A 15,000-nucleotide genomic window follows, 5' to 3' on the forward strand; every position below is an offset into this window, starting at 1 on the left:
GAGACTGAGAAAGAGAGTGTAGAGATGGAGGGAGTAGAGACTGAGGAATAGAGTGTAGAGATGGAGAGAGTAGAGACTGAGGAAGAGAGTGTAGAGATGGAGGGAGTAGAGACTGAGAAAGAGAGTGTAGAGATGGAGGGAGTAGAGACTGAGGAATAGAGTGTAGAGATGGAGGGAGTAGAGACTGAGGAATAGAGTGTAGAGATGGAGGGAGTAGAGACTGAGGAATAGAGTGTAGAGATGGAGGGAGTAGAGACTGAGGAATAGAGTGTAGAGATGGAGAGAGTAGAGACTGAGGAAGAGGTAGGTTATAATCATAAATGTGTGAAGTGTTAAGTGGGGAATCAGAAAGGCAGTGTAAAGGCTATGAATCTCCATCCCTCTATCCCTCCATCCCTCCATCCCTCCACCACTCCATCCCTCCTGTACCATGAACCAGAAGTAGAATACACACACCAGCACAACATGCACGCAAGCACACACACACACACACACACACACACACACACACACACACACACACACACACACACACACACACACGTGATTGACAGTAGCTACAGCATGTTTCTTTCTCATTTTCCCAGCTGTTCATTTCTCTCTAACAGAGAGGGGAACTCTGGGAACGACTCCGAGCAGCAGTTGTCTCTACAAACGTCCTTGTTGAGACATTAAACAAAGTCTGAAGCCTCCCTGTTCATCAATTCCAAAGCAGAGCGGTGATGTGCCTCTACAAGGACCTTGGTAAGAAGTGTGTGTGTGTGTGTGTGTGTGTGTGTGTGTGTGTGTGTGTGTGTGTGTGTGTGTGTGTGTGTGTGTGTGTGTGTGTGTGTGTGTCTGTGTCTGTGTCTGTGTCTGTGTCTGTGTCTGTGTCTGTGTCTGTGTGTCTGTGTCTGTGTCTGTGTCTGTGTCTGTCTGTGTGTGTGTGTGTGTGTGTGTGTGTGTGTGTGTGTGGAATAATCAGCTGTCGCTGTAAGAACCCTGATACCTGATACCTTGGATATTCACATCCAGAGAGAAAGAAGACCGGGAAGGAGGGATCCAATCAAATTGTATTTGTCCAAATGGTGATGCAACCAGTCAATCAATGGTGCAGCTGTATATCCTTTTGAGGATCTGAGGGACCAACCTTTTCAGCCTCCTTCCTGCAGGCGAAGAGGCGTTGTCGTTCCCTCTTTACGACTGTGTAGTCGTGTTTTGGACCATGATAGATCCTTGGTGATGTGGACACAGAGGAACTTGGAGCTCCACCACTGTCACGTCGGATGTGAATGGGGGTGTGTTCAACTCTCCGTTTCCTGTCTTTGTCTTTCTGACGTTGAGGGAGAGGTTGTTGTCATGGCACCACACTGCCAGCTCTCTGACCTCCTCCCTATAGGCTGTCTCATCGTTGAGAGAGAGGTTGTTGTCATGGCACCACACGGCCAGGTCTCTGACCTCCTCCCTATAGGCTGTCTCATCGTCGTCGGTGATCAGGCCTACCACCAGGTCTCTGACCTCCTCCCTATAGGCTGTCTCATCGTTGTCGGTGATCAGGCCTGCCACCAGGTCTCTGACCTCCTCCCTATAGGCTGTCTCATCGTCGTCGGTGATCAGGCCTGCCACCGTCGTGTCGTCAGCAAACTTAATGATGGTGTTGGAGTCGTGCGCGGCCACACTGATGTGGTCGAACAGGAGGGGACTAAGTACGCACCCCTGAGGGGCCTCTGTGTTAGCATGACATCTGGGGGCGTCCCGCCAGAAAATCCAGGATCCAGTTGCAGAGGGAGGTGTTTAGTCCCAGGGTTCTTAGCTTAGTGATGAGCTTTGAGGGCTCTATGGTGTTGTGGTGTTGAACACTTGAGATGTATTCAATGAATAACATTCTCACATCTGTGGATCTGTTGCAGAATGGATACATGGTGTCTGGAATGATGGAGTTGATGTGAGCCATGACCTGCCTTTCAAGCATTTCATGGCTATAGATGTGAATGCTACGGGGCGATAGTCATTAAGAGAGGTTACCTTGGCGTTCTTGAGGACATTGACCATGGGTGGTCTGCGTGAAACATGTAGGTATTACAGGGAGAGGTTGAAAATGTAATTGTTCTGAGTACACGTGCTGGTTGCCCTGCGGCCTTGTGAATGTTAATCTGTTGAAAGGGGTTACCTCAGCTACGGAGAGCGTGATCACGCAGTGGTCCGCAACAGCTGGTGCTCTCATTCACGGTTCAGTGCCGCTTGCCTCGAAGCGAGCAAAGAAGGTATTTAGCTCATCTGGTAGGCTCGCGTCACTGGGCAGCTCGCGGCTGGGTTTCCATTTGTAGTGCCTGATAATTTGCAAGCCCTGCCACATTTGACGAGCATCAGCGCGGGTGTAGTAGGATCCGATGTTAGTCCTGTATTGACACTCTGCCTCTTTCATGGTTAGCGTCCCTCTCCATGAAAGTGGCAGCTCTAGCTTTCAGCTCAGTGAGGATGTAGCCTGTAATCCATTGCTTTTGATTGGGATATGTACGCACGGTCACTGCAGGGGATGACGTTGTGGATGCACGTGTTAATTAATGAAGCCGATGAATGAATGCAATCAATCGATGAAATCGGATGAATCGCAGAACATATTCCGGTGTGTGAGTCCTGTAGAATAGTTATCCTCTTCATCGGACCACTGCCGTACCTGTGAGCTTACCTGTGAGCTTACCTGTGAGTTTACCTGTGAGCTTACCTGTGAGCTTACCTGTGAGCTTACCTGCCGCTGACGTTCTGTACTGTTTATTGTCCGTGTCTTTGTTCGGCCACAACTCAGAGAAATATAGTATATTACAGATCTTACGGTCCCGTTGATAGGATGGTCTTGAACGGAGCTCGTCCAGTTTATTCTCCAGTGATTGTACAATAGAACGGAGGGTAGAGGCAGTTTATGTACTTGCCAATCTTGTGTTGGGCAGGGTGCCCTCACTTCGGCGGCCTCTCTTAAACAGCCTTTTTACTTTTTGAGTCTCTGGGATTAGGCACAGGTCAGAGGTTGAGCAGTATGCCCTGTGCTTCCACCTCGATGACGTAGAAATCTTTATCCAAATTGAGCCAACTGTTCTGATGGTTACAGGAAATGATGGCAGAGACATTATGTCCAAAACAAAGTGAAGATCACTGAGGAGGGAGGGATGGATACAGAGATACAGAGATAGGGAGGACGTAGAGGGAGAGGGAGGAGAAAGACAGCGATACCGAGAGAGACAGAGAGAGAGAAAGAGAGAGAGAGAGAGCGTGAAAGAAATACTTTTTTTTACCAATGCAGAGTGGAGGAGGGTAGTTCCATCGCCGGACGGTCCCTGGCATGCAGGAGATGTGAGAGTTTCCCTGGGAAAATAACCCAAACACGCAAACGAACACACAACAGACAAAAACACAAGGACCAAGATGAGAACAGAAATTCATTAGCCTCTTTCCATTGACACATGGTGCTTTAAACCACATCTCTTCTCTCCCTACACTGTCTACTGTCCTCTCTTCTCTCCCTACGCAGTCTACTGTCCTCTCTCCTCTCCCTACGCAGTCTACTGTCCTCTCTTCTCTCCCTACGCAGTCTGCTGTCCTCTCTTCTCTCCCTACACTGTCTACTGTCCTCTCTCCTCTCCCTACACTGTCTACTGTCCTCTCTTCTCTCCCTACACTGTCTACTGTCCTCTCTTCTCTCCCTACACTGTCTACTGTCCTCTCTTCTCTCCCTACACTGTCTACTGTCCTCTCTTCTCTCCCTACACCATCCTCTCTCCTCTCCCTACACACAGCATATTGTCCTCTCTCCTCTCCCTACACAGCATATTGTCCTCTCTTCTCTCCCTACACTGTCTACTGTCCTCTCTTCTCTCCCTACACTGTCTAATGTCCTCTCTTCTCTCCCTACACAGCATACTGTCCTCTCTTCTCTCCCTACACTGTCTACTGTCCTCTCTTCTCTCCCCTACACTGTCTACTGTCCTCTCTTCTCTCCCTACACAGTCTAATGTCCTCTCTTCTCTCCCTACACAGTCTACTGTCCTCTCTTCTCTCCCTACACAGTCTAATGTCCTCTCTTCTCTCCCTACACAGTCTACTGTCCTCTCTTCTCTCCCTACACTGTCTACTGTCCTCTCTTCACTCCCTACACAGTCTACTGTCCTCTCTTCACTCCCTACACTGTCTACTGTCCTCTCTTCTCTCCCTACACAGTCTACTGTCCTCTCTTCTCTCCCTACACAGTCTACTGTCCTCTCTTCTCTCCCTACACTGTCTACTGTCCTCTCTTCTCTCCCTACACTGTCTACTGTCCTCTCTTCTCTCCCTACACTGTCTACTGTCCTCTCTTCACTCCCTACACAGTCTACTGTCCTCTCTTCACTCCCTACACTGTCTACTGTCCTCTCTTCTCTCCCTACACAGTCTACTGTCCTCTCTTCTCTCCCTACACTGTCTACTGTCCTCTCTTCACTCCCTACACAGTCTACTGTCCTCTCTTCACTCCCTACACTGTCTACTGTCCTCTCTTCTCTCCCTACACAGTCTACTGTCCTCTCTTCTCTCCCTACACTGTCTACTGTCCTCTCTTCACTCCCTACACAGTCTACTGTCCTCTCTTCTCTCCCTACACAGTCTACTGTCCTCTCTTCTCTCCCTACACTGTCTACTGTCCTCTCTTCACTCCCTACACAGTCTACTGTCCTCTCTTCTCTCCCTACACAGTCTACTGTCCTCTCTTCTCTCCCTACACAGTCTACTGTCCTCTCTTCTCTCCCTACACTGTCTACTGTCCTCTCTTCACTCCCTACACAGTCTACTGTCCTCTCTTCTCTCCCTACACAGTCTACTGTCCTCTCTTCACTCCCTACACTGTCTACTGTCCTCTCTTCTCTCCCTACACTGTCTACTGTCCTCTCTTCACTCCCTACACTGTTTACTGTCCTCTCTTCTCTCCCTACAGTCTACTGTCCTCTCTTCTCTCCCTACACTGTCTACTGTCCTCTCTTCTCTCCCTACACAGTCTACTGTCCTCTCTTCTCTCCCTACACTGTCTACTGTCCTCTCTTCTCTCCCTACACTGTCTACTGTCCTCTCTTCTCTCCCTACACTGTCTACTGTCCTCTCTTCACTCCCTACACAGTCTACTGTCCTCTCTTCTCTCCCTACACAGTCTACTGTCCTCTCTTCTCTCCCTACACAGTCTACTGTCCTCTCTTCTCTCCCTACACTGTCTACTGTCCTCTCTTCACTCCCTACACAGTCTACTGTCCTCTCTTCTCTCCCTACACAGTCTACTGTCCTCTCTTCACTCCCTACACTGTCTACTGTCCTCTCTTCTCTCCCTACACAGTCTACTGTCCTCTCTTCACTCCCTACACTGTCTACTGTCCTCTCTTCTCTCCCTACACTGTCTACTGTCCTCTCTTCTCTCCCTACGCAGTCTACTGTCCTCTCTTCTCTCCCTACACAGTCTACTGTCCTCTCTTCTCTCCCTACACTGTCTACTGTCCTCTCTTCACTCCCTACACAGTCTACTGTCCTCTCTTCTCTCCCTACACAGTCTACTGTCCTCTCTTCTCTCCCTACACAGTCTACTGTCCTCTCTTCTCTCCCTACACTGTCTACTGTCCTCTCTTCACTCCCTACACAGTCTACTGTCCTCTCTTCTCTCCCTACACAGTCTACTGTCCTCTCTTCACTCCCTACACTGTCTACTGTCCTCTCTTCTCTCCCTACACTGTCTACTGTCCTCTCTTCACTCCCTACACTGTTTACTGTCCTCTCTTCTCTCCCTACAGTCTACTGTCCTCTCTTCTCTCCCTACACTGTCTACTGTCCTCTCTTCTCTCCCTACACAGTCTACTGTCCTCTCTTCTCTCCCTACACTGTCTACTGTCCTCTCTTCTCTCCCTACACTGTCTACTGTCCTCTCTTCTCTCCCTACACTGTCTACTGTCCTCTCTTCACTCCCTACACAGTCTACTGTCCTCTCTTCTCTCCCTACACAGTCTACTGTCCTCTCTTCTCTCCTACACAGTCTACTGTCCTCTCTTCTCTCCCTACACTGTCTACTGTCCTCTCTTCACTCCCTACACAGTCTACTGTCCTCTCTTCTCTCCCCTACACAGTCTACTGTCCTCTCTTCACTCCCTACACTGTCTACTGTCCTCTCTTCTCTCCCTACACAGTCTACTGTCCTCTCTTCACTCCCTACACTGTCTACTGTCCTCTCTTCTCTCCCTACACAGTCTACTGTCCTCTCTTCTCTCCCTACGCAGTCTACTGTCCTCTCTTCTCTCCCTACACAGTCTACTGTCCTCTCTTCTCCCCCTACACAGTCTACTGTCCTCTCTTCTCTCCCTACACTGTCTACTGTCCTCTCTTCTCTCCCTACACTGTCTACTGTCCTCTCTTCTCTCCCTACACTGTCTACTGTCCTCTCTTCTCTCCCTACACTGTCTACTGTCCTCTCTTCTCTCCCTACACTGTCTACTGTCCTCTCTTCTCTCCCTACACTGTCTACTGTCCTCTCTTCTCTCCCTACACTGTCTACTGTCCTCTCTTCTCTCCCTACACAGTCTACTGTCCTCTCTTCTCTCCCTACACTGTCTACTGTCCTCTCTTCTCTCCCTACACTGTCTACTGTCCTCTCTTCTCTCCCTACACTGTCTACTGTCCTCTCTTCTCTCCCTACACAGTCTACTGTCCTCTCTTCTCTCCCTACACAGTATACTGTCCTCTCTTCTCTCCCTACACTGTCTACTGTCCTCTCTTCTCTCCCTACACTGTCTACTGTCCTCTCTTCACTCCCTACACAGTCTACTGTCCTCTCGTCTCTCCTACACAGTCTACTGTCCTCTCTTCACTCCCTACACTGTCTACTGTCCTCTCTTCTCTCCCTACACAGTCTACTGTCCTCTCTTCACTCCCTACACTGTCTACTGTCCTCTCTTCTCTCCCTACACTGTCTACTGTCCTCTCTTCTCTCCCTACGCAGTCTACTGTCCTCTCTTCTCTCCCTACACAGTCTACTGTCCTCTCTTCTCCCCTACACAGTCTACTGTCCTCTCTTCTCTCCCTACACTGTCTACTGTCCTCTCTTCTCTCCCTACACTGTCTACTGTCCTCTCTTCTCTCCCTACACTGTCTACTGTCCTCTCTTCTCTCCCTACACTGTCTACTGTCCTCTCTTCTCTCCCTACACTGTCTACTGTCCTCTCTTCTCCCCCTACACTGTCTACTGTCCTCTCTTCTCTCCCTACACTGTCTACTGTCCTCTCTTCTCTCCCTACACTGTCTACTGTCCTCTCTTCTCCCCCTACACTGTCTACTGTCCTCTCTTCTCTCCCTACACTGTCTACTGTCCTCTCTTCACTCCCTACACAGCCTACTGTCCTCTCTTCTCTCCCTACACTGTCTACTGTCCTCTCTTCTCTCCCTACACAGTCTAATGTCCTCTCTTCTCTCCCTACACAGTCTACTGTCCTCTCTTCTCTCCCTACACTGTCTACTGTCCTCTCTCCTCTCCCTACACTGTCTACTGTCCTCTCTTAACTCCCTACACTGTCTACTGTCCTCTCTTCTCTCCCTACACAGTCTACTGTCCTCTCTTCTCTCCCTACACTGTCTACTGTCCTCTCTTCTCTCCCTACACTGTCTACTGTCCTCTCTTCTCTCCCTACACTGTCTACTGTCCTCTCTTCTCTCCCTACACAGTCTACTGTCCTCTCTTCTCTCCCTACACTGTCTACTGTCCTCTCTTCTCTCCCTACACTGTCTACTGTCCTCTCTTCTCTCCCTACACAGTCTACTGTCCTCTCTTCTCTCCCTACACTGTCTACTGTCCTCTCTTCTCTCCCTACACTGTCTACTGTCCTCTCTTCTCTCCCTACACTGTCTACTGTCCTCTCTTCTCTCCCTACACAGTCTACTGTCCTCTCTTCTCTCCCTACACTGTCTACTGTCCTCTCTTCTCTCCCTACACAGTCTACTGTCCTCTCTTCTCTCCTACACTGTCTACTGTCCTCTCTTCACTCCCTACACTGTCTACTGTCCTCTCTTCTCTCCCTACACTGTCTACTGTCCTCTCTTCTCTCCCTACAATGTCTACTGTCCTCTCTCCTCTCCCTACACTGTCTACTGTCCTCTCTTCTCTCCCTACACTGTCTACTGTCCTCTCTGTCTACTACAGCTACTGCTAGTACTACTGCTACAACTACTACTACTGATGCTACTGATGCTACTACTGTTACCTGTAATGTGTATCCTGGCTCACACTGGAAAGAGACATCCTCGTTTGCGCTATGCTCTGACCTCTTTCTCCCCTCTCTCTCCAGTTCATGTCGTCCCTCCCCGTCTTCAAGTCCCTTCTGGCCTATCCCTCCGATGTCTACAGACCAGTATCCCGCCTCTCTTTTCTCTCCAAAACTCTTGAGCGTCTCAGAGTCTCTCTCCCACCTTGATGCCATTCATAGGTACCACTGGCTCTGGACAACTGGTCAGAGAGACCGCTGAGAGAGAGAGGGAGGGGGAGAGGAGGGAGGGGAGGGAGGGGGCTCTCAGGGAGGGCTCTGGGAGGGAGGGAGGGAGCAGGGAGAGAGAGACCAGGTGGCGAGCATCTCTGCATGTCTGGCAGACATATCAGGAGACGGATCACCACCTCAAGGAACCTCAGAGGGCTCCTCTTCCTCCCGGGAGGACTGGAGGGAGGGAGGGAGGGAGGGGGAGGGAGTTTCTCAGGGAGGGAGGGAGGGAGGGGGAGGGAGGGAGCCTCACACAGGAAGGGAGGGGAGCAGGGGCTCCCTGGGAGGGAGGGGGTCTGGTGGGAGGGAGGGACTGGCTTCCAGGGGGAGGGAGGACCAGGGAGGGGGGCTGGAGGGGCACCTCAGGGGCTCTGAGGCCCTACACCCAAACAAGGAGGGTTCAGGGAGGGGAGGGAGGGAGGGAGGGAGGGAGGGAGGGAGGGAGGGAGGGAGGGGAGGGAGGGAGGGAGGACAGCGGAGTCAATCACCCACCTTCTCACCTGAAACCCCACCTCTTCAAGGAATACCTAGGATAGGGTAAGTAAAGGGTAAGTAATCCTTCACCCCCAGGGCAGTGGGTTCCACTGGGTCAGGGTGAGGGAGGGAGGGATAGAGGTCTGGACTTAAATGTAAATGAGGGAGCTAGGGAGCTACTGATGCTACTACTGGGAGGGCTCAGGAAAGAGGAACGCTGTTCAGAGGGATGCCATTCATAGGTACCAGGCTCTGGACAGGTCAGAGAGAGAGAGAGGGAGGGAGGAGAGAGAGGAGAGGAGGGAGGGAGAGGGAGGGAGGGAGGGAGGGAGGGAGAGAGAGAGAGAGAGAGGAGGGAGAGGAGAGAGGAGAGGGAGGGAGGAGGGAGGGAGGGAGGGAGGGGGAGGGGGAGGGAGGAGGAGGAGGGAGGGAGGAGGGAGGGAGGGAGGGAGGGAGGGAGGGAGGAGGGGAGGGAGGGAGGGAGGGGGAGGGAGGGAGGGAGGGAGGGGAGGGAGGGAGGGGAGGGAGGGAGGGAGGGAGGGGGAGGGAGGGGAGGGAGGGGAGGGAGGGAGGGAGGGAGGAGGGAGGGAGGGAGGGAGGGGAGGGAGGAGGAGGGAGGGAGGGAGGAGAGGGAGGAGGGAGGGAGGGGAGAGGGGAGGAGAGGGAGAGAGAGAGAGAGAGAGAGAGAGAGAGAGAGGAGGAGGAGAGAGAGAGAGAGAGAGAGAGAGAGAGAGAGAGAGAGAGAGAGAGAGAGAGAGAGAGAGAGAGAGAGAGAGAGAGAGAGAGAGAGAGAGAGAGAGAGAGAGAGAGAGAGAGAGAGAGAGAGAGAGAGAGAGAGAGTAATGAGAGATGGCAGTGTCAAGGGAAATTGAGTATTTAGACAGTTAGGTTACTCTAGTAGGACACGACACATTGTTGGGTCTTATCCCATTGCATCCCAGTGATACTATAGTATAAATCAACATGTATGTTTACTCTTGTATTCCAGCCTGAAGCCGGCAGCAGACACGCTGATGTCAGAGTAGAAGTGTAGGTAGAGCTGGTTGGACGTGCTGTTCAGGAGAGCAGGGACCGTCGTTCCTGCAGGGGAGACCAATGGTACTCTTCATCAACACATTCAACTCTTCATCGTATTTATCTCATAGTGGTTACAGTACTAGGACGGCTGTAGTGGGTAAAGGTTATAGCTCGTAAGAACTGTTATGCGTGGTAAGAACTTTGACTCTTGTTTCGTGTAAGAGGTATATAACAGCACAGATCAAATCCAATGTTAATTGTCACGTGCGCCGAATACAACAGGTTCAGTGAAAGTAAATACACAAATAAATCAAATCTAATTTTATTTGTCACATACACATGGTTAGCAGGTGTTAATGCGAGTGTAGCGAAATGCTTGTGCTTCTAGTTCCGACAATGCAGTGATGACCAACAAGACAGTTTACTTGTCTTGCTGAGAATTCTGGGATGTTTTGTTACCCATGAATGTCTTGTTCATCTGTTGCACACTGACTAACTTAAGTGATTTTTATTATTTTGAAATGCTTCATTGCAAGTATACACTCTCCGTGTGGAATATGCTAGATAGCTAGCTAGCCAAACTATGAACCATAATCCCAACCCATAATGTTAGTACCCTGCATGAATCGGGCAGGTAGCTAAACAACCAGGTTCAATGTTAGCTAGCTAACAGTAGGCTATTACTAGTCAAGCAAATGGCTCTGAGATACGAATAATAAGATCATACACATAACGTTAGCTAGCAAGACAACCGGCTAACGTTAGCTTACAGTGAAACGATTACTGAAGCAGGAGTCCAGCACTGATGGAATCCTTGGCTTCAGGTTCAGAGTTCCTGGTTCTACTATACCCTGGTCACATGGCCTGCTCTGAATCACTCTGATTGGCTTATTCCTCTTAATAACATTGTATTATAATGTATATTACTGCCTTAATTTTTGCTGGACCCCAGGAAGAGTAGCTACTGCCTTGGCAAGAACTAATGGGGATCCATAATAAACCCCAGGAAGAGTAGCTGCTGCCTTGGCAGGAACTAATGGGGATCCATAATAAACCCCAGGAAGAGTAGCTACTGCCTTGGCAAGAACTAATGGGGATCCATAATAAACCCCAGGAAGAGTAGCTGCTGCCTTGGCAAGAACTAATGGGGATCCATAATAAACCCCAGGAAGAGTAGCTGCTGCCTTGGCAAGAACTAATGGGGATCCATAATAAACCCCAGGAAGAGTAGCTGCTGCCTTGACAGGAACTAATGGGGATCCATAATAAACCCCAGGAAGAGTAGCTACTGCCTTGGCAAGAACTAATGGGGATCCATAATAAACCCCAGGAAGAGTAGCTACTGCCTTGGCAAGAACTAATGGGGATCCATAATAAACCCCAGGAAGAGTAGCTGCTGCCTTGGCAAGAACTAATGGGGATCCATAATAAACCCCAGGAAGAGTAGCTGCTGCCTTGACAGGAACTAATGGGGATCCATAATAAACCCCAGGAAGAGTAGCTACTGCCTTGGCAAGAACTAATGGGGATCCGTAATAAACCCCAGGAAGAGTAGCTACTGCCTTGGCAAGAACTAATGGGGATCCGTAATAAACCCCAGGAAGAGTAGCTACTGCCTTGGCAAGAACTAATGGGGATCCGTAATAAACCCCAGGAAGAGTAGCTACTGCCTTGGCAAGAACTAATGGGGATCCGTAATAAACCCCAGGAAGAGTAGCTACTGCCTTGACAGGAACTAATGGGGATCCATAATGAACCCCAGGAAGAGTAGCTACTGCCTTGGCAAGAACTAATGGGGATCCATAATAAACCCCAGGAAGAGTAGCTGCTGCCTTGACAGGAACTAATGGGGATCCATAATAAACCCCAGGAAGAGTAGCTGCTGCCTTGGCAGGAACTACTGGGGATCCATAATAAACCCCAGGAAGAGTAGCTGCTGCCTTGACAGGAACTAATGGGGATCCATAATAAACCCCAGGAAGAGTAGCTGCTGCCTTGGCAGGAACTAATGGGGATCCGTAATGAACCCCAGGAAGAGTAGCTGCTGCCTTGGCAGGAACTAATGGGGATCCATAATAAACCCCAGGAAGAGTAGCTGCTGTCTTGGCAGGAACTAATGGGGATCCATAATGAACCCCAGGAAGAGTAGCTGCTGTCTTGGCAGGAACTAATGGGGATCCGTAATAAACCCCAGGAAGAGTAGCTGCTGTCTTGGCAGGAACTAATGGGGATCCTTAATAAACCCCAGGAAGAGTAGCTGCTGCCTTGGCAGGAACTAATGGGGATCCATAATAAACCCCAGGAAGAGTAGCTGCTGTCTTGGCAGGAACTAATGGGGAACCATCATAAACCCCAGGAAGAGTAGCTGCTGCCTTGACAGGAACTAATGGGGATCCATAATAAACCCCAGGAAGAGTAGCTGCTGTCTTGGCAGGAACTAATGGGGATCCATAATAAACCCCAGGGTGAGTAGCTGCTGCAGGAACTAATGGGGGTCCATAATAAACCCCAGGAAGAGTAGCTGCTGCCTTGACAGGAACTAATGGGGATCCATAATGAACCCCAGGAAGAGTAGCTACTGCCTTGGCAAGAACTAATGGGGATCCATAATAAACCCCAGGAAGAGTAGCTGCTGTCTTGACAGGAACTAACGGGGATCCATAATAAACCCCAGGAAGAGTAGCTGCTGCCTTGACAGGAACTAATGGGGATCCATAATGAACCCCAGGAAGAGTAGCTACTGCCTTGGCAAGAACTAATGGGGATCCATAATAAACCCCAGGAAGAGTAGCTGCTGTCTTGACAGGAACTAACGGGGATCCATAATAAACCCCAGGAAGAGTAGCTGCTGCCTTGACAGGAACTAATGGGGATCCATAATAAACCCCAGGAAGAGTAGCTGCTGTCTTGGCAGGAACTACTGGGGATCCGTAATAAACCCCAGGAAGAGTAGCTGCTGCCTTGGCAGGAACTAATGGGGATCCGTAATAAACCCCAGGAAGAGTAGCTACTGCCTTGGCAAGAACTAATGGGGATCCGTAATAAACCCCAGGAAGAGTAGCTACTGCCTTGGCAAGAACTAATGGGGATCCGTAATAAACCCCAGGAAGAGTAGCTACTGCCTTGGCAAGAACTAATGGGGATCCATAATAAACCCCAGGAAGAGTAGCTACTGCCTTGGCAAGAACTAATGGGGATCCATAATAAACCCCAGGAAGAGTAGCTACTGCCTTGACAGGAACTAATGGGGATCCATAATGAACCCCAGGAAGAGTAGCTACTGCCTTGGCAAGAACTAATGGGGATCCATAATAAACCCCAGGAAGAGTAGCTGCTGCCTTGACAGGAACTAATGGGGATCCATAATAAACCCCAGGAAGAGTAGCTGCTGCCTTGGCAGGAACTACTGGGGATCCATAATAAACCCCAGGTAGAGTAGCTGCTGCCTTGACAGGAACTAATGGGGATCCGTAATAAACCCCAGGGAGAGTAGCTGCTGCCTTGGCAGGAACTAATGGGGATCCGTAATAAACCCCAGGAAGAGTAGCTGCTGCCTTGGCAGGAACTAATGAGGATCCATAATAAACCCCAGGAAGAGTAGCTGCTGCCTTGACAGGAACTAATGGGGATCCATAATAAACCCCAGGAAGAGTAGCTGCTGCCTTGGCAGGAAGTAATGGGGATCCGTAATAAACCCCAGGAAGAGTAGCTGCTGCCTTGGCAGGAACTAATGGGGATCCGTAATAAACCCCAGGAAGAGTAGCTGCTGCCTTGACAGGAAGTAATGGGGATCTGTAATAAACCCCAGGAAGAGTAGCTGCTGCTTTGACAGGAAGTAATGGGGATCTGTAATAAACCCCAGGAAGAGTAGCTGCTGCCTTGACAGGAAGTAATGGGGATCTGTAATAAACCCCAGGAAGAGTAGATGCTGCCTTGACAGGAACTAACGGGGATCCATAATAAACCCCAGGAAGAGTAGCTGCTGCCTTGACAGGAACTAATGGGGATCCATAATAAACCCCAGGAAGAGTAGCTGCTGCCTTGACAGGAACTAATGGGGATCCATAATGAACCCCAGGAAGAGTAGCTACTGCCTTGGCAAGAACTAATGGGGATCCATAATAAACCCCAGGAAGAGTAGCTGCTGCCTTGACAGGAACTAATGGGGATCCATAATAAACCCCAGGAAGAGTAGCTGCTGTCTTGGCAGGAACTAACGGGGATCCATAATAAACCCCAGGAAGAGTAGCTGCTGCCTTGACAGGAACTAATGGGGATCCATAATAAACCCCAGGAAGAGTAGCTGCTGTCTTGACAGGAACTAACGGGGATCCATAATAAACCCCAGGAAGAGTAGCTGCTGCCTTGACAGGAACTAATGGGGATCCATAATAAACCCCAGGAAGAGTAGCTGCTGTCTTGGCAGGAACTACTGGGGATCCGTAATAAACCCCAGGAAGAGTAGCTGCTGCCTTGGCAGGAACTAATGGGGATCCATAATAAACCCCAGGAAGAGTAGCTGCTGTCTTGGCAGGAACTACTGGGGATCCATAATAAACCCCAGGAAGAGTAGCTGCTGCCTTGACAGGAACTAATGGGGATCCATAATAAACCCCAGGAAGAGTAGCTGCTGTCTTGGCAGGAACTACTGGGGATCCATAATAAACCCCAGGAAGAGTAGCTGCTGCCTTGACAGGAACTAATGGGGATCCATAATAAACCCCAGGAAGAGTAGCTGCTGTCTTGGCAGGAACTACTGGGGATCCATAATAAACCCCAGGAAGAGTAGCTGCTGCCTTGACAGGAACTAATGGGGATCCATAATAAACCCCAGGAAGAGTAGCTGCTGCCTTGACAGGAACTAATGGGGATCCATAATAAACCCCAGGAAGAGTAGCTGCTGCCTTGACAGGAACTAATAGGGGAGGCAGGTAGCCTGGTGGTTAGAGGGGAGGCAGGTAGACTAGTGGTTAGAGGGGAGGCAGGTAGCCTAGTGGTTAGAGGGAGG

The 15,000-nt window shown here is 50.1% G+C and overlaps 1 protein-coding gene across 1 annotated transcript in view; it reads right to left on the minus strand.

Moving 5' to 3' along the window:
- LOC118378371 (CUB and sushi domain-containing protein 1-like) overlaps positions 1-15,000 on the minus strand; it is a 926,375-nt gene that overhangs the window by 295,983 nt on the left and 615,392 nt on the right. The window contains 4 exon segments of the mRNA XM_052471760.1: positions 3,270-3,339; positions 8,232-8,292; positions 8,408-8,489; positions 9,951-10,055. Of these exon segments, the coding sequence (XP_052327720.1) occupies positions 3,270-3,339; positions 8,232-8,292; positions 8,408-8,489; positions 9,951-10,055 (318 nt within the window).

This window comes from Oncorhynchus keta, chromosome 19 (genome assembly GCF_023373465.1).
Source record: "Oncorhynchus keta strain PuntledgeMale-10-30-2019 chromosome 19, Oket_V2, whole genome shotgun sequence".
Taxonomy (NCBI): domain Eukaryota; kingdom Metazoa; phylum Chordata; class Actinopteri; order Salmoniformes; family Salmonidae; genus Oncorhynchus; species Oncorhynchus keta.